The sequence below is a fragment of the Miniopterus schreibersii genome (genome assembly GCF_964146895.1).
Source record: "Miniopterus schreibersii genome assembly, chromosome: 14".
NCBI lineage: Eukaryota > Metazoa > Chordata > Mammalia > Chiroptera > Miniopteridae > Miniopterus > Miniopterus schreibersii.
In genome coordinates, this window is record NC_138114.1 from 39,286,325 (window position 1) to 39,305,141 (window position 18,817).

General features: G+C 49.0%; 1 protein-coding gene across 2 annotated transcripts; it reads left to right on the forward strand.

Moving 5' to 3' along the window:
• The first annotated feature begins 1,920 nt into the window (after positions 1 to 1,920).
• Positions 1,921 to 18,268, forward strand: SCD (stearoyl-CoA desaturase). 2 transcript variants are annotated; one of them, XM_081157919.1, is made up of 7 exons: positions 1,921 to 2,015; positions 2,672 to 2,998; positions 3,498 to 3,780; positions 7,745 to 7,875; positions 9,338 to 9,543; positions 10,918 to 11,150; positions 13,929 to 18,268. In XM_081157919.1, exons 2-7 carry the CDS (start codon positions 2,972 to 2,974, stop codon positions 14,126 to 14,128), a joined length of 1,080 nt encoding a protein of 359 aa, XP_081014045.1. In that variant the 5' UTR covers positions 1,921 to 2,015; positions 2,672 to 2,971; the 3' UTR covers positions 14,129 to 18,268. The 2 variants fall into 2 exon arrangements, with proteins under 2 accessions (XP_081014045.1, XP_081014044.1); XM_081157918.1 differs by lacking the exon at positions 1,921 to 2,015 and having other exon boundaries at positions 2,558 to 2,998.
• The last annotated feature ends 549 nt before the right edge of the window (positions 18,269 to 18,817 follow it).

Below are 18,817 nucleotides of genomic sequence, written 5' to 3' on the forward strand. Positions count from 1 at the left end.
TTATGTAAGATGGCTGAAGGTCATCTGTTCTTCTTGCCCTTTTGAATTCAAGAATCAAAATGAAGTTTAAAAATTGCCATGGTACCTTGTGCCTCTTCTCATAGAAGATTTATAGCTCCAGTCTCCATCTCCCAAGCGTATTTTGTGCTTTCCTCTTATATACTAAAATATCTATCATCTTATATATAAACTCTATGGTGTACAAATATTGATCACAGACTTATTTACAATTTCTACTTTGCCATTGGCCTAATACTTCTTGATATCAAAGCTCATGCTTTCCCATAATATTACTTCTACCATGTGGTCATATTTTGTGGGCAGCAGCAAGTCACTGAGAGTTTTAAAGTAATGGGTGACACATTCATAGCTATGTGACATGGCCTGGATGAACTTCAGGGAGGAAGCGCAAACTAGGGAACCAGTCACCTTTCAGTCGTAGTTATCAATAATGAGACGGGCTCGGACCCATTTCTCCCTGAAAACTCTCTCCCCAAGCCAGACCCTCCCTAAACTCCCAAAGTTTGCCCCACAGGATAGCATCTTATCTGTAGAGAGGAATAAAATACTCCACTTCTACATTTTTGTCTTGGCAGGCTTCCCCTTTCTCAGGCAGAAAATGAATTATTACTAGCGCCTGGCTTAAGCACTAAGTAACACCAGCAGTAGCATCTATCAGAGTTTAAGGGTGAGGAGAGCAGTTTCCAGGAAACCTTGATTTTTTCATATTACTCCCTGATAAAGTCCAGAGTCTGGAGGAAACAAAGTCAGATATACTTCTGCAGTTAAAGAGAAAGAAAGCTGGTCTCAATGGTAAAGTCACCATCAGCCACAATTAAAAATACATCCCCAAAGAAGAGAGAGAGCCTGAAGAGGAACAGACTTGTCTTCCACATGCCACGCATTTCTGAGCCGTGACAGGACAAGCTGTCCATATCTGAAAACATCTAGATTCATTCAAAACTTCTGCACTGGCCCTGGTTGGGTAACTCAGTTGGTTAGAGCGTTGTCCTGATACGCCCACCAAGGTTGGGGGTTCGATTCCTGGTTAGGACATCAACCAATAAATGCAGAAATAAGTGGGACAAAACAAATCAATGTTTCTCTCTCTTTCTCTCCCCTCCCCCCAAATAAATAAATAAAAATTTAAAAAGAAAATAAAACTTCTGCACTGGACAGGGAGCCAGGGCTGGAATGGAGGTGCCTGGTGACTGACCAGAGAGTTGGCCTGACCCTGAGACCAGTGGCCAACAAGGATCTCCTAGTCTTCCTCTCAAGCAGTCCCAGGCGCCTGTCTTCCTGAGAAGCCAGTTGTTGGCACACAGTCCTTATTTCCCCCTCTTCCCGGGGAAGGACCCTGGGCTAGTGTGGGGAGGCACAGCTATGGAAGGAGGCTGGGAGAGTGCATAGCCTGCCTGGTTCTCAGCTTAGTCTCCTGGTAAGGCTCGCACAGGGCTAGAAAAGACAGGGGGGACACGAGGGACAGGTGAGTGCGGTGGAGCACCTCACGAACCCAGGGCTCTGCGCAGGGAATAAAGAGTTTGGGCTCCTAGCTCCCCCACTTTAGGGCTGCAAGTGATTTAATCTCTCCATATCTCACTTTTCTCATCTTTAGAAGGGAACATGGACTACCCACCTCACAGGGTCACAGTCAGGATTGAATTAAATGCTTCTTGAGAATTGGCTTGGAGTAATCATTCCTACCTGTTAGCTAGTCCAGTTTCATGTAACCTTTCTCCTGCTTTGGGCGAAAGCACGTGTCTGTACTTCCTGCATTTTTTCCCCATGAAAGAAATTTCAAAATTACAATCTGACTATCTGAAGAATCTCCAAAACATCCCGCACGCCGCCCGGAGGCGTGGGCTCAGGGCGGGAGCGCTCGCGGGCGCCGGGGGGAGCGAGCCGAGGGGCGTGCCCGCCGGCCGCGCGTCCTGCGCGCGTGCAGGTCCGCACATCGCTGGCTGCGCGCGTTCGCTCCACCGCCCGCGCGGAGACGGCGGGCTCGGCGGTCCCGGGTTAGCTCCGCGGAGCCGGTGGGCGGGGCAGGCCATTGTTCCGCCGCGGACCGAGGCCCCGGCGCTCGCTGGGGAGGGCGGTGGGCTTCACCGGCCCCAGGCGGTCCCGACCCCGCGGCTAAAGCCGCGTCTTTCCTCCCCACGTGTCCCGGGGAACCGCAGGGAAAGCGGGATGGAGTTGTGCGTAGTGGGCGCCCCCGTGGCTTCTCTACTGTTTTCTGCGAAACTTCCCCGGCGCCCATCCATTCGCCAAGTGCCCGGGGGCCAGTCCCGGGCTGGTCCCCGTCCCCCGTTCCCGGATCGGGTCCTCTCGGTCTTCCGGAAAGAAGGCTCCCGCGCGTCTCCGCGGCCGCGGGGTGCGGGACGGAGGCCCGGCGGCCGGTGGAAGAGAGGCCGAGGGGAAGGGGCGGGAGGGGGAGCGAGGAGCTCGCGGCAGAGGGAACAGCAGATTGCGCCGAGCCAATGGCGACGGCGAACGAGGTGGCACCAAATTCCCCGTGGCCAATGACGCTCCAGAGTCTACAGAAGCCCATTAGCATTTCCCCAGGGGCAGGAGCTGCGGCGGCTGAACCGCGGTATGTCTGCAGCATCCAGTTTTCGCGTGTCCTTCCCCTAATACCCCTTGTCCCTGTCTCCTCCCCTCTCCGCCCATGCAGGGGTCCCACGGCGAGCCACCTCTGCGCACTTTGCCCCTGTTGGCAGCCAATAAAAGGAGTCCGAGGAAATACGGGACACTGCCATCCTCGGCCAGCTCCAGCCTTTAAATCCCCAGCCTCGGCTGCTTCACACGCAGTGGGTCGGGTCGGACATCCATCCGGCGCGCTCGGCGGCAGGAGGATCCCGAGCGCAGCTCCCCGCGAACGGGCTCAGCCACCGCGACCTCGCCGCTGCCCGGCCGCCCGAGCCTCTCCGCAGCCTCAGCCCTGGGACGGCGACCCCAGCGTCCGAGAGCCCAGATGCCGGCCCACTTGCTGCAGGAGGAGGTGAGTTTCGCGGCGCGGGCTCCCACCCCGCGGGGCCGCGCCGCTGCGCTTCTCGGGGCCGCGTGGATGGAGGAGTGGAGACCTCCGCCGAGGGCAGAGCCATCTTTTGCGAGTTGTGCCGCCTTCGTTTGTTGGGAACGTGCATTGTAATTTGGAGACTTGGTTTCCGAACTTTTTGTTTCTTAAGCTTAACCGAAAAACCGGGTCGTGCCGATACCCCCCTGCATGCCTGCGGGGGTTCCTTTGTGTGTTCGGAGGGGTGAAAGTGTTTCGCTCCTTCCTATTGCCCCTTCACCTCGAGGTTTCACCCCCCCCCCCATCTGCACGGTTCCTGGGGACTTCCTTCCTTCCCTCCGGGGTAGACCCCGCCTTCAGTTAACCTGCGTATTGGGGCCGGGTCTGCGCTAATACCCCCCTCCCCCCAGCTTGGTTCGAGGGTGGCCCCTGCTGCCTCCACGTGGGCTCTCCTCTCCTGACTCCCCCTTCCTCTCCCCTGCAGATCTCCAGCTCCTACACGACCACCACCACCATCACAGAGCCTCACTCCAGGATCCTGCAGAATGGGGAGGGCAAGCTGGACAAGAGCCTCCTACAGGCGGAAGAAGACATCCGCCCCGAGATGAAAGATGACATTTACGACCCCAGCTACCAAGACGAGAAGGGCCCGAGGCCCCAGGTCGTGTATGTTTGGAGGAACATCATCCTTATGTCTCTGCTACACTTGGGAGCTCTGTATGGCATCGTCTTGGTCCCCACGTGCAAGGTCTACACCTGGCTCTTTGGTAACCGCTTTCCTTGTCTTCCTGACCCAGTACCCCAGGCTCTCTCCATGATTAATAAGATAGGAGCTTTCGTGGAACAGAGGCACCAGCCCCTCCAGGCCCAGGTTTTCCCAGAGATTTTTGTTGTTGTTGTTAATCTTCACCTGAGGATACTTTTTCCATTGCTTTTCAGAGAGTAGAAGGGAGGGAGCGGGGGGAGAGAGAGAGAGAGGGAGAAAACACACACAGAACTATCGATATGAGAGGGACACATGGCTGGTGCTGGTTGCCTCCCGAACCTTCCTGACTGCGGGGCAGGGTGTGAACCCGCAACCCAGGTAAATGCTCTTGACCTGGAATGGAACCTGAGACCCCTCCCTGCACAACACTCTAACCATTGAGCCACATGGGCCAGGGCGCCCAGCAATTTCTAAGAGGCTGAGTGGGCTGGGAACAGAGCCTAGGGGAACTGGGAGGCAGGAGTGGCAATGCCAGGGTCTTTCCATATGGGTGTTTGGAAGGGAGCCCAGAGACCATGCGCTGCAGGCATTGAAGTGAGTAGACCTGTACCAGAAAGACCTTTTCTGTTTCAAGCCATTTGCTTGGCTGCTTCTCCCAGCCCTGCCAACCACAAAAGAATCAAGGCCCCTACCTGGGAGGCATGGAAACATGGACGGAGACCAGTGGTTTCAGGGGGTATATGCTGAGCACACTCCTGGGACAGCAGGAGAAACTGCTCAGGAAGAGAGTAGGAGAGGGAGGAAGAGAGAGGTGGTTACCCACAAAGTTATTTGCCCTGACCCTTGGCCCACCAGCCTCCTTTGTTAGAGAGAAAGATGAAGGCTCCTGTAGGACCCAAGTTAAACAGATGTGGTCCTCTGTGACTCCCTGTAGGTTTCCAGGGCACTGTATGCACCACTCAGCATACCGTGCCTTTGAAATAAGGTTGAAGGAATGTTTCACATCCCACCCCCCATCTAGCCTGCTCCAGCCCCTGTCTCCTGATCCATGCAGTCTCTCCTTGCAGGGACAGCCAGACCAGGCCAGAAAAGAGCCCCAAACAGCCCCAGCCTTGAGGCTGCCGCAGTGAGGGAGACAGTTCCCAATTCTGTCCCTGACCTGCCCTTAGCTCAGCGTTTTCAGGGATCCATGGGTATGAGCTGATAGCAGGGCCCTGCCCCCTGGAATCACACATGCGCTTTGCAGGCATTTTCACCTCTGCCACCATAAGCCTGAGTTGGGGAGGGGAGAGCAGGGAACTCTAAAGAGCTGGGGGCCCCACATTCCCACTCTCTGAGGGTAGTGAGCCAAAACTCTCTCCAGAAAACAACCTTAGGGTTTCCAGAGTAGTCTCAGGTGTGGGGTGCCTGCTGAGAGCTGTACTCCTGGAGGCTAGTTATATAGAAGGGCTGGTAGGCCAAGTTTTAGCTGATTCTCCTAGGACCTCTTACATCTAAAGGTGTTGGGATCTGGTCCCTAGAGTTTCATGCTGGGAAATCCTCTCAGACAGTAAAATGCAACTGGGTAGCTCCCCTCTCTCAGGATCTCAATCCTTCCAGGTACAAACTGGAACAACAGTACTTTTTTAGGATCAGGAAGGTAGTGGTCCTTAGGTTACAGGTGTGTCATTGCTAGGGCTGGCCAGGCACCGGAAATCAGTTCTTCTGCGGACCAGGAACGACTTTTCTGTTTGGGAGGGGAGGGGCACATCTGTTCTCCAGCCCCTCTGAGAACGCAGCCCAACTTCCCTTGCAGCATGAGGATTCCCCAGGGAAATTGTGGGCTCTGCTCCCCACCCCTCCTCCCCCAAAGAGGAGTCTTCACAGGTAGTTTTGTTGCGGGCAAGCCCCTTCCAGCCTCAGCACTCCCTGTAGGTCTGGTTAAGTCCAGAGTCTGGCCAGGCTGCTTCTGCTTGCTCCCCACCCTCGGCTGCTGGTGCAGGGGGCAGAGTTCGGTCCCCAAACCAAGGCTGTGCTCACTACCTTTTTGTGCCCCGCCCATTAGTGTGCACAGTGCCTTTGGACAGAGAATTGTGGCACACAGAGACTGGATGGTGACCTTTCGTATACTCCTTTCCCTGGGCCCTGTGGTAGACCATCCTGATAGGGGGATATCAGCACTCCTCTGTCTATCCCCAAGGACAGTGTTAAATTAGCAGCTGGTTGTGACTGCAGCATTTCTCCTGACCGAGCAATTTAGAGAGCCTCCCAGAAGGGCCCTTAGGGGTAGGCTGAAGGGATATCTCTGGCAACACTGTAGGCCAGGGAGCAAAACTTCTGTCTCTTAGGGCCAAAGCCATGAGATTTTGCTTACCCATCAATTTGGACATTAGAGGAGAATGAGCCTCCTAGTTGATAGGCTTAGAGGTATTGATGGAAAAGGCACCAGAGTGCCTGGGTCCTTTTTCCAATTCCCCCATTAATAATAGTATCTCCCGTGCTTTCTGAGTTAACTCGCTAGGCTCATCTGTGGCCTGAAACAGCCCCAGTAGCTTCCTTGGTCCTGAGCCTTCTGCTTTCATGCCCAAAGCCGTTTTTCATTCTTTTTGATTCGTGTGCTTGTGGCTCAGCTGTCATTTTCCCAGGTGCAGATGCAGGCAGATTTTGCATCTGGGAAGATACTTGCCATATGGCTCGGGGCCAGCAAGTCACAGCGCAAAGGGATTAGAGACAGAACTTCCACTGGGATAGACTCTGGCTCCACGGCTGTCCTCGGGATCCTGTAGGAGGGGACGGGGGGAGGAACATAGGGCAGGGCAGAGGAGGGGGCTGTTTAGGCAACTGCTATCTATGGCTCTAGAAGAACACAGAACAATTTGTTACAATGTGTGGTGTCTCCAACTGCAACTAAATTCTGTGGCCACTGAGGATCCATTGTTTCTAGCTGTTTTCCTAGGAATGAAACATTGTCAACAGTCAACTGCTTTCCCAAGGCCTCACTTAGCCCCTGCCTCCAAGAGCTACTGAACAGAGGAAGATGGGTACGCCCAGCAACCTGCTTCCCAGTTAGAGGTTATAGCTGGCACCTCCTGAGCTGGCAGGCCTCCAGGAAGGTGACGGAGGACAGTCCTGGGTGTTCCACGGACAGTTTTGAGCATATCCCACTATTGTCTAAAATTAGCCTTGCCAGAGAGTGTATGAGCTGACAGAGGGACATGGCAAAGGAGAGACACAGGAACTGTATGTGCATGTCCTGGGGAGCTGGATAGTATAGCTGGAACATGAACGCTTGTTGACAGAAATCCTAGTTTCAAACCATGGCTCCACTTCTTACTGGCCTTGTGACCATAGATGAACACAACCTCTCTGAGCATCTTTTTCTTCAACTGCAAAGTGAGGCTATTAAAGCCCATTCAGGGGATCCAGAGAATCAATCAGAGAATATAAAATTCTTGGCTAAGCTTAAGACACTGTGCAGATATGACTTATATGCAGGGCAGATTGTCCCCTGCATATGGCCACACTGCCTGTTAAATATTGAAATGTTTTTGTACCAGTTGGTAAATAGCCATAGTTCTGAGCCCCCGAGTGTCCTCTAGAACCCAGAGCCCTTAGAATTGGTGAGTGCCCGGACCATACTGGCTGTTAAAAAATTTAAGACCACCCTTGTTTATGGGTCCTAAACTCCACAGGAGTAGTCTGTGGTCCTTAAAATTTAGGGGAAGCTTAGCTGAAGATCAAAGGAGATGGGACCTGGGATAATGTTCCTCATCACTGAGAGTGACTGGGTAGCAAGTGCTCCCTTCTCTCTCTTGCCTTCCCAAAGTTCCTGGAACTCCTTAGCTTATTCCATTTCCTAGGTGGAAAAGATGGGAGGTGATGGTATTTTTCAAGTAATAAAATCAGAGAGACCTAAGAGACCAAGGTGTCTCTGTACTTCAGGGAAAAGCAGATCCTCACCGGAAGCCTCTGAAGACACAGCCAACATAGAGAAACCAAGTAAATGTTTTCCAGATTATTGACCTCTCACTGTTTCCGCCTGGCAGCGTTTCTCTATTACCTAATCAGTGCCCTGGGCATAACAGCAGGAGCCCATCGCCTGTGGAGTCACCGGAGCTACAAAGCTCGGCTGCCCCTGCGGCTCTTCCTGATCATCGCCAACACAATGGCTTTCCAGGTAGGAAGCCAGCTCTGCTCAGCTCTTCCCTCCACTCTCTCAATGATCAGGGGCAGATGGAGGAGATCAGCACTTGGAGAGGAGCAACACCTGGACAGCCATTTCACTCTCCTCTCTCCTGTGGTCACCTCCAGTGCAGGCCCAGTCCTGAAGTCCATAAAGCGTGAGCATACTTCTGAGTCACTAGGAAAGGGAAATAGGAGATAAATTGGAAATTCTCTGTTCATCCTAAGGTTCCTCTGTTATCGCACATTCTGGTTGTTGAGGTCCTTCATCTTTAGGGGCTACAATGCACTAGCCTTAGGTTATGATGCTGGTTTCCTGGGCAGACATTGGACAATAGATTCACCATTTTAGGTGAATATCTTAGGACTCCACCATGACGGGACTGAGTGGATGTTTCACAGACTCAGGAATTCTCTTGTTTTCAAGTGATAAGATCAAACACTTACAGCCCTGAATGTGTGCCTGGTACTATTCTAAGCGCTTGACATAGATGACCTTATTAAATCCTCGTAGGAGGCAGGGACTGTTCTTATTCCCATTTCATAGATGAGAGAATTATGCCACTGAAATGTTAGGGAGACCAACATTATGGTCCTATCTTGGGCCACCAGGCTGGCTAAGTCAAGTATGGATGTTTGTTGAGGCAGAAAGTTTATAGCAGAGAGAGAATGAAGGAAACTGGGGGGTGGGAACTCATAGCTATTAAGTGGTGGCAATGGGCAAAGGATAGCATGTGATGTGGGGCTTGGCTTGGAGCAGAGGGGAAAAAGGGGGAGCAACCAAATTTGTTCCCTTCCTCATGGCAATATTCTAGGTACTTACCGTAGTTATATAACCATCTGTGCCAAAGGACTTAATACCTGCTCCTGATATTGGGGCAAAGATAAGGAAGGGATATTAACCTGTTCTTTAAGGGCTGAAAAGAGGTCCCAGAGGAGCCCAGAGGTTATTTGTGAGTGTGGCCAAGCTTGTGATTTATGTCTGGCCTTGCTGAGTTGCGATCTGTCTCTGGCCAAGGCATTGGAATGGAGCTCCCTGAAGCTTCATCCACTGACCCCGGTCCACAGGACGAGAGGCTGCCTGCCTTGTTCCCCCTGCCCAGGATTAGGCACCCATAAAGACCTTTTCCAACATTTCTTGCTCGAAGAATGCAATGTTCTCTCCTAATGAAGCTGTCTGAGCTCTGTGATCTACCTCCATTCTGCTCTCTGTGTAACCTTCATGAAGCATCCAGGCCTATCCATGTGGTCCTAGGACTTTAAGTTGCTTTTCCACTTAAGCTCCAGTGTCAAGTTGGGAGGGAAGCGGAGGGAACTCCATGACCCTCCTTTGGTGCCCGGGTTCCTGGGTATTTTGCGAGGTTGGGCTGAGAGCCATGGGCTCTTGAAGATGCCTACCCATTGGGATTCCCCTAAGGGGTGTCTCTCCTCCACTACATTCTTCTCTGTCCCTCCAGAATGATGCTTACGAATGGGCCCGAGATCACCGTGTTCACCACAAGTTTTCAGAAACAGATGCTGATCCTCACAACGCCCGACGTGGCTTTTTCTTCTCTCACGTGGGTTGGCTGCTTGTGCGCAAACACCCAGCTGTCAAAGAGAAGGGTAGCTTGCTAGACTTGTCTGACCTAAAAGCCGAGAAGCTGCTGATGTTCCAGAGGAGGTGAGTGGAGTGGTGATGGAACTGGGCACCTGGTATTTGGGGAGCCCCCCCTTTTTTCTCCTTATAAACATAAGCTGAGAAATTTACTGGGTTTATATATTCAAAAACAGAATTTAAACGCCTAATTTTTAACAACCCCCAAGTCCACCGCCGTAGACTATTGTTCTTTCTGAGCTATCTTAATTAAACCAATTAAATTCAACAAATGTTTATTAACCTAGGAAGCCATGGATACGAAAACGACTGTGTCATAGTCCTTACCTTCAAGGAGTTTATAGCCTAAGAGGCATGAAGGAGATGGAGAATGCATAGTGGGGAACAGCAGGGAAGGGTTTGTGAAGAAAGTAGCTTTGGAATCCACTGATGGGCAGAGATTTTCACAGGTGTAGGGAGAGGGAGAAACAGTACAAAAAGAACAGAATGCGCTAAAGCCTGAAGTATGTTCCAGCAACATAGTCCTTTCGCTTGAAGTAGAGGGTGTGGTAGGATTAAGACTGGAGAGGGAGGCTGGTGCCATTCTTGTAGGACCTCAGAAGCAGGCTCCGGATTTAACCTGATAGGCAACAGGAAACCATTCCACATTTTTGGAGTGGGAATGTGTCATGGTGGGAGGCACGCTTCAGAGAGATCACGCTCATGACAAGTGAAGAGACCGTTGGCGAAGGGGGTGAAAAGCAGGGAGCGAAGGGAGGGAGCGAGGATTCGTTAGGGAAGCAGCGGCCAGAATGGAAAGGAGTTGGATGATATAAGAGCCTAAGGCTCGACCGCCGAAGAGATGCAGGAAATCAAGTCAATGGCCTGGTCTACACTTGAGAGACTGAATTATGAGTCAGGGCCTCCTGCAGAGGATCAGAGACCTGCAGGCATCAAAGATCCTGAGGGGAAAGAAGGGGAAGGATTATAGGATGGCTGGCAGGAAATGGAGGCGAGACACTAAACATGGGCTCTGCAGAGAACACTGACAGGGAAGAGAGAGAAGCCCAAAGGCGGAATGGAAAAACAGCCTGGCAGGAGAACTCAGTGTACTCGTTTGTAACCTGGACCTCGCCTGTCTTACCCACATGGAATTATGCTATAGTAAAAAAAAAGAGCAATGAATTTGGAATCAGATGACCAGCATTCCAATTCTTGTTCCACTGGTTCCTCGTGGTGCAATCCTAGAAAAGTCACTTAACCCCTCATTACCTCATCTTAAAAGTCAGATAATAACACAGCATTCTCACAGGATTTCCCACCCCATCCCTCCTGCTCTGTTTCCTGCCACACTGTCCTCACAATGTAGAAGGAAAGAGACAGCCCAACCCTGATGACGATGGCAATGGGCTAGGTCCTAGGCCTCTCTCCGCTGACTCGGCACCTGGTCTCTCGATGTAGGTATTACAAGCCCGCCATCCTGCTGATGTGCTTCATCCTGCCCACGTTTGTGCCCTGGTATTTCTGGGGTGAAACTTTTAAACACAGCTTGTACGTCGCCACGTTCTTGCGGTATGCCATTGTGCTCAACGCCACCTGGCTGGTGAATAGCGCCGCCCACCTCTACGGATATCGCCCTTACGACAAGAACATTAACCCCCGGGAGAACATCCTGGTCTCGCTGGGAGCTGTGGGTAAGTGGGCAGTGCGCCCCAAGACCGCATCGAGTGGTCTGCTGTTTTGGGTATTAGACCGGGAACCAGAAAAACCAGATGAACTTGTTTTATGACCTCTCTCTATCTGTTTTCCTACTCTTAAATTAAGGGGCAATATATTAGAAAACTCTTGAGAGCCAGGTAACAAGTCTTATATAAAAAGGAAAGGGTAAAAAATAACAACGGCTTTGATTCCAGGTTCTAAAACAATCCCCAAACGCACCGCAAATGAGCTCCTTTGGGCTTCCCTTTTTCCAGTCACCTCTGGGCTGGGCTGCAGTCTGGCTTGAGGCAGGGAATGTATAAACGGAACTATAGGGTCCTCTGGATGGCTGGTGTGCCTAGTGGTTTATATTTAAATATGCCATATAAAATGTAGAATTAATACTTGTCATTTAATTCAGGAAACTTTTATCTTTCTGCTGTATTCAGATAGGCCCTGCTTGCAGTGTAAGCCTTGCCTCACTGCCTGGTGATGCCGATCTGAAGGACAGCAGAGCAGCTGTTGGTGGCCCTTTCCCACCACCTGCCGTTCTTGTCTCCTGTCCTGGATTTCTCTCTCTTCTGCTTTATTCTATGCCGGGAACACCCCCTGCCCCCAGTATGCCTTAGGGACCCCCTGCTAAAGCAGTTAGTTTGATCACAAGTGCCTGCTGGCTGATCTAACGCTGGCTAGTCATGAAATTATTCCTCTCTATAATTTGAGTCCTAATAGCCAGAGTCCGGGACAGCAGGGTTCTACTATCTGTCTCCATTTTTTTTTTTTCTCTGTCACTGTTTTCAACCAAATAGAGACCTTTGCTAAGGCCAGGAGTTAGCTTTCCTTAAGCAAACCCAGCGACCCCTTCCTCACCGGTGATCAGTACCGTTGGCCACCCGCTACATCTAGGAACCTCACTGTTCCACGTGTTTATGCACGTCCTGGCCTAAATTCACTTTTTCCTCTTTAAAATCTTCCTTCGTCGTCTCCATCCTGACCGTCTTTATGAGTACTATCTGTCCTCAAAGTGTTTGGGGTTTTTTCGCATCTCTTTTTAACTTTCACGCCTCTCCCTCGTCTTTTCAGGCATCTTGTACCATTGCGCATGTCCTCACTCTGAACCGTGTTTGAAATACACCACCTAGGCCACGGAAGTCTAAGATTTTCATAGAAATGGAAGTTTCTGGAATGTGATTTGCCCTGTATACTGCAAATGGATCTTTAGTGAGCTTCCCAGCTGCAGCCTCTTTCTGACCACCCGTCCGTTCAGAGTGGCTCCCTTGTGGAAAAAAGAAAAAAAACAACAACGCGGCTCCCAGCATCTTACTTTGCCTGTTATTTATTTCTCCGTACCTGCAGCTTTCCTCTGTTATCACCTCGCTCTTTGTTCTCCAGCTCGCTTCCTGCCTTCCTAATCTTTTCTTCTTGAATTGCCTTCCCCACGGTCACATGTTCATCTTCTTTCTGCCAAAGCTGACCTCCCTGGAGCTTTTCTTGGGCCGTATCTTGCTGCCCCAGTTGCAAAGTCTTGTCCTTCTTCTATCCATTGTCAACACCCACCCACCCCACCCCACCCCCGCCGTGGCTGTGTGTGTGTGTCTGATTCAGTTTTAAATCTGATAAGTATAGGCCTGGTGAGTGCCGACACAGAGCCTATTTGCAAAGCGATTTATGGAAATTAGCAATCCCGTGGCCTTTAGCCTCGGGATCATTCCACCCTCCTACTCAGTTCACACTGCGGATAATCGAGTGTCACAGAGAGGACGCGGCTGGAGGTGCCTCGCAGGGTGTCATTTACTTTGCCGGACTTCCTGGGCTTGCTCGCTGTTAATGTCATTACTAGCTACTGAGGTTCTTTTATCTTCAAAGGGCTCGATGTGCGCTTTTACTAGACATTCTTTGCCTCGCTTTACCCCGGCCTTATAAGGGTCAGTATTGTTAGTGCTGAGTGCAGTTCAGAAAGAAGAGTTCTTCCAAAGGTGGAGAACTCTCTGTGGAGTTTCCGAAGTTTCATCCGTTATAGAAATCATCGTGAATCCAGAATTTTGTTTTTCCTCCATCCGAGCAGAGTGAACTGCTCATCCCAGAATCTCAGAAGCCAGAGCGAGTATCTAAGCACTTTGGGTCCGGCTCCCTCGGAGAGCTTCTGTTTTATCTGCATCACCACCACACCAGGGTCAAAACTCAGAGAACCTGAAGTCAGAGAATCTACTGAACCACTAGTGGCCGAGGACAATCGAGCCCCTGGGCTGGGCCTCCTTCCTTCTGACTTCTGGATGTTGCTGTCCGATTCTGTTGGCATCTCTCACACTTGGAGGTGGTACCAGGGCAGGCGCACTCCTTGGCTCACCTTTCTATGAAACACAACAAAAGTTCTTCATTCTGGACTCTCCTCTCCCCACCCTAACATGCACAGACACACAGAGCCTTGAGGATCTCAGACCAATATTTAGTGAAGCCCTGGAATTTTCCAATCTAAAATCCATTTCCAGTGATAGCAGTTTCTTTTTAGTCATCTTATCCTCTGAGAGAAACTGCCGGTCCCCCTCACCCAAGGGCTCCCAGCCAGCCATGGGTGTCTCCCCATCCATTTCTTAAGAAGCCTCTGAAGGGATCTGTTTGGTTCAGAGTAGAAGAGACTGGTTTCACTTATTCATTCAACAACAGCAGGTTTCTACTCGGTTTGAGGCACTCTGCTAGGTAACTGGCGTTCCAAGGTCAGGAAGATAACAAGTCACCGTAGAGTGTGGTAACTTCTTTCTTTGTTTCTGTTCCAGGTGAGGGCTTCCACAACTACCATCACTCCTTTCCCTATGACTACTCCACCAGTGAGTACCGCTGGCACATCAACTTAACCACGTTCTTTATCGATTGCATGGCTGCCCTCGGCCTGGCTTATGACCGGAAGAAAGTGTCCAAGGCGGCCGTCCTGGCCAAGATTAAAAGAACTGGAGATGGAAGCTACAAGAGTGGCTGAGTTTGGGGTCCCTTGGTTTCCTTTCCCAAAAGCCAGCAAGGCAGAATTTTAATGTTCTGTTTATTAACTACTGAATAATGCTACCAGGATGCTAAAGATGATGATGTTAACCCATTCCAGTACAGTATTCTTTTAAAATTCAAAAGTATTGAAAGCCAACAACTCTGCCTTCATGATGCTGAGTTCTTCTCTTCTCTGTCTTCTAGACCCATCACCCTTTTCTTTGCTTTGGTCCTGTCACCTTCCTTTCTCTTCTCCCCGTAGCCTCCCAGACAAGCAGCTGGTAAGGCATTGTTGGGTGTCCAACTTCTGGAGTCTAGGCAGCCTTTCTATCCGAAACTAGTGGTTCCGCCCCAGATAACTCTTTCCTTGAACTGTTCTGAGCTTCAAGGTAGGTGGCTCAAGCTAGAGATTTGGCAAAACCTTCTGGGAAGACTCCTATTAATGATCTTCATGTCAGGCTTTTGCTAGATGGAATGGAAAAGCAACTTTATGTGGCACAAAGCTTCTAAAGCAGGTAAATTGTCAGGGGAGAGAGTCAGCATGCGCGGCATGATTGATGAGTAAGGATGGGGTGAGGTGGGAAACAAAGCAAGAAGCTCCTGATGTGAGCAAACATATAGCTGCCTGCCTGGTGAGGACATGGAGCCCCCCACACAGCGTGCTTCCTTTCTCTCCTGACTCCGAGTAGGGAATGGCCGTGGAGCTTGGCGATGCTAGAACACAAAAGCAAATCTTAGGTCCCAAGGGACTGTAGGCTGAGGATAGAGAAAAAGCATTTAGTTTGTAGTACAAGTGGTCTTTGATGGAGATTTATTTTTTCTTTAATGACAGAAAGATTTATTTCATATATCAGGAAGTCTTGAGGTTGGTTGTTTCCAGAATTGGTGAATCCAATCGCTCATGGAATCATCAAAATTCTTTCACCTTTCTGCTCTGCCATCTGACCCTTGGGATATGGGTCAGCTCCACTCATAGTAATAAGGTGGCTGCAGCATTTCAGACATCCAAAAAAGGAATGCATTGGTGGTATCACGGTGAGCATTCCAAAAAAGGAAGGATTTTAGGAGGTAGGTCAAACAAATATATATATATATATACAGATATACTTTGCTTAGAATATGAAATAATTCACTCAGAGTATTTTCCTCTGAAAGAGGAATGCTTGAAGAAGAGGAAGAGTTAGGTGGGTTGTCTACTTTGCCCCCACTATTGGACAGGGGATAGAGAGGTTGAGGAACAGGGTCTGTGGGCAGTTCCTGAGACTTGACTTTACAGAAGAAGGACTTTGAGAATGCATTGTCTGGGGATATGGATTTGGAAGCTTACTGAGTAAGTTATTGGATGTCCTAATAGGAAAGCTGGTTATCCAAACAAGTTAGTTCTTAGGTTCATTCATTGACTCCTATTTCTCCTTGGAATAAGTAAAAACTAGAAGGCTTCTCACTACAGTGTTAGGCTATTTCACTCATTTATTCTCTGTTAACATCTAGCCCAGTGATTTTCAACCTTTTTCGTCTAATGACACATGTAAACTAATTACTAAAATTCTGCAGCACACCAAAAAATATTTTTACTGATCTAACAAAACAAAAAAAGGTATAATTTTGATTCACTCACACCGGATGGCCATTGTTGTGTTGGCTGTTGTCATTTTTTAATTTGACAATCTAAAGGAAAAGAGGTCAGTGCCCCTGACTAAATAGTCAAGTATTATGTGTTTTAAAAATGTGGCACGCTGGTTGAAAATCGCTGATCTAGCCTAAAGTACAGGACTGCCTGGGGCCAAGTAGGAGTCTTTTAATTACTGATTATTGATTCCTGGCTCTACCCTATCTGTCCATTTCCCCTACCGGTTCTATCTATTCCCTGATGTTTTCTTTTTTCTCTGGACAGGCAGCCTCCTTTGTGTATTCAGAGGCAGTGATGGCTATTGCTGTCCAGGCAGACAGAATGCTCAGGGTCACTGAACCACTGTTTCTCTTTATAAAGTTGAGCTAGCTGCCACTCCCACTTGGCCTCCAGAGTCTCTCCACCTCCACCCCTGTAATCCCCCTACCACACTGATGACTGAAGACAAGGTTGGCAAACCCTACCAGAAACACCCCTGGCTCAGGCGCTCTCTCATGAGGCACAGCCAAGCCGAATGCTTGCATCATGCCAGTGAGCCAGCCATGGAGCAAAAGAGAGTTTGTTTTCAGTCTCTTCTGTCTGGGTCAGAACCAGAGAACATACTGGATGCCCCCTGCTTGCTTATTTACCCTGCCCAGATTTAGTCCGTGCTCCCAGCTGACTGCAATGCTGGTAGAAGTAGGAGGGAGCCTAGACTTCACTGGGAAGCACAAGAAACAAAGGCGAGTTCCAAAGTGCCTCACTTGAAAGGAGGCCCTGTTCGCTCCCTGGAGCCAGGGTACACTGCAAAGCTTTGGCTGAGACTTGGGATCTGAGATACCGTGAACTGTGCTGAACAGCATCTCTGTTCAGCAAACTAACCAGCATTCCCCAGGACACAGCCTAGGGTAGACAATAGTGTAGAAGAGGTCTGGAAAAAAAAAAAAAATCAGTGTTTTGAGAACCTTGGACCAGTCCTGTCCCTGTAACTGAGTCATCAATTCAGAAGCCTGGCTTTTCTCTATCAAGATTGGAAATGTACAATACCAAATTCTCTGTCCACTGTTGAATCCCAGTGGGGGAAGGAAGGGGAGGGCCTTTCTTCCTATATTAACTAAATAGATAGAGGCCACAGGGGTAGTATGCCTGGTCTAAAGGCATCTTCGTCTTTTGGGCTGTTCCTCTCAGTAGAAAAGAATCTAATGGAAGATCACTAGTTTTGATCTGCTGACCTGTGCACCTATCCCTGGGAAATGTCTGTTGGATAGTTTTAATTCCACAGCTCATCAGATGCCTGCTTTATAATTTATGATCAAAACCAACTTTATCTTTCTAATCATGTTCCATGGATCTGATCTATGCCATGACCCTACACAAGGTTGGACGGGGTCCTCAGGCTGAGGGCCCCAGTGTATATGGGGGGGGGGGGGTCTGCTGAGTAAGGAACACTTTTCAAGATTCTAAAGCTGAATTCAAATAATTCATTAATGATCCAAAAACTCAGATCTGATCAAGTCTGAATTTCTAACAGTCTTTGCTTTGTGGGTATGCTGACAACTTATTTGGGTGCCTTACATCTTTTCTAATCAGTGTTGCATATGAGCCTGCTCTCACTCCCTCCTTGCTCCTCTGTGGAGTTCCTTTGCACCTGAGAGCCTACAGAAGTGGCTGGTAGAAAAGGGGGCCTGGCTGGAGAATTATCAGTACAGCTGTTGGCAGGATTCCCTTCTGGGCTTCATTTTGGAAACTTTTCTTAGGTCTGTGTTTGTTGAGTGCCCACATTTGATGGAGAGTGGAAGTAATTTGAATGCATTTGATTTATGGGGGTTTTTTTTAGGTTAAAAGATTGTTGTAGAATTTAAAATGGAAACTTTTTCTCCTTGGTTTTCTAGTATCCTGAGTATATTCTCTGTAAGTATAGCTCAAATGGGTCAGCATGAAAGGTTAAAGAAAGCAAGATGTCAACACTACCCGGGTGGTTAAGACCAAGGCCTCTCCTACCACTGTGCCACTGACTTGCTATGTGACCCTGGGCAAGTCACTTAACAATAATGTGCCTCAGTTTTCCTTCTGTTAAAATGGGGATAATAATACCTACCTCAAAGGGCAGTTTTGAGGTGTGACTAATGCTTTTTATAAAGCATTTTGGGATCCTTCAGCAGAGAAATTCTCTTAAGTCCTGAGTATTTTTATAGTAGCAGTATCCACCATGCATTTGTGTCCACTATGAACCATGTGTCCCAGATGCTATCATTAATCTATATGGTTTTCTCTGAGAAATTGAATAAATCCATTGGATAAGTGGTGGATAACTAGCCAGACAAAATTTGAAAATGCATAAACTCATTGCCATGGAAACATGCACAGGATACCTTTTCCTTAATTGGGTGGGATTTTTCCCTTTTTATGTGGGATAGTAGTTATTTGTGACCTAATAATAATTTTGGAATAATTTCTATTAATAACTCTGAAGCTAGTTGTACTTATCTAAGATTGTGTTTGTTCATAATAAAAGTGAAGTGAATCTGATTGTACTGTGTCTGGGAGTTTTTTGGCTGAGATTCAAAGTCTCCTGGGACTTATCTCTATGGTACACCATGGTATCTAGGTCCTGTTCCTGTACCTTTATGAGTAAAAAAAAAAGTAAAAGCTACAAAGATTGACTCATACCCCAGTAATCCACCCTGTCCTTCCTAAAGGTAACTTTAGGTTAAATTCAGTCTTGGCAGCAGGAAACCAGGAGTCTGCTGCCATTAAACACATTAATACCAGCTGATACTTTGGCCCTGGGGAAATGCCAGGTCTCTTGTGTGTCATATGGTCACAGGGACCCTAGAGGAAGTTAGCAGCAGGAAAAACACTCTGGGAAAGCAGGTTTTTATCAACAACCTAGGCTGAGCAGTCCAGGTCATTCCTCCAAAATGTAGTCCAACCCTGGAACAACGTGGCTTCCTGGAAATGCTGATTAACAGCAGCAGGAAGAAAGGAGAAACAGTCCAAGAGAAGGTCTGCAGCCTGGGATAGAGGTAATCATAAGGTGGAAAAGGCTTTCACTTTTACTACTTTATCTGAGAATCC

Bases quoted from the DNA above. Each gene is read 5' to 3' on its own strand.
- SCD (XM_081157919.1), top strand. From the start codon at position 2,972: ATGCCGGCCCACTTGCTGCAGGAGGAG. The intron at 2,999-3,497 runs GTGAGTTTCGCG...TCTCCCCTGCAG, and splicing joins CCCACTTGCTGCAGGAGGAG to ATCTCCAGCTCCTACACGAC. The intron at 9,544-10,917 runs GTGAGTGGAGTG...CTCTCGATGTAG, and splicing joins CTGCTGATGTTCCAGAGGAG to GTATTACAAGCCCGCCATCC.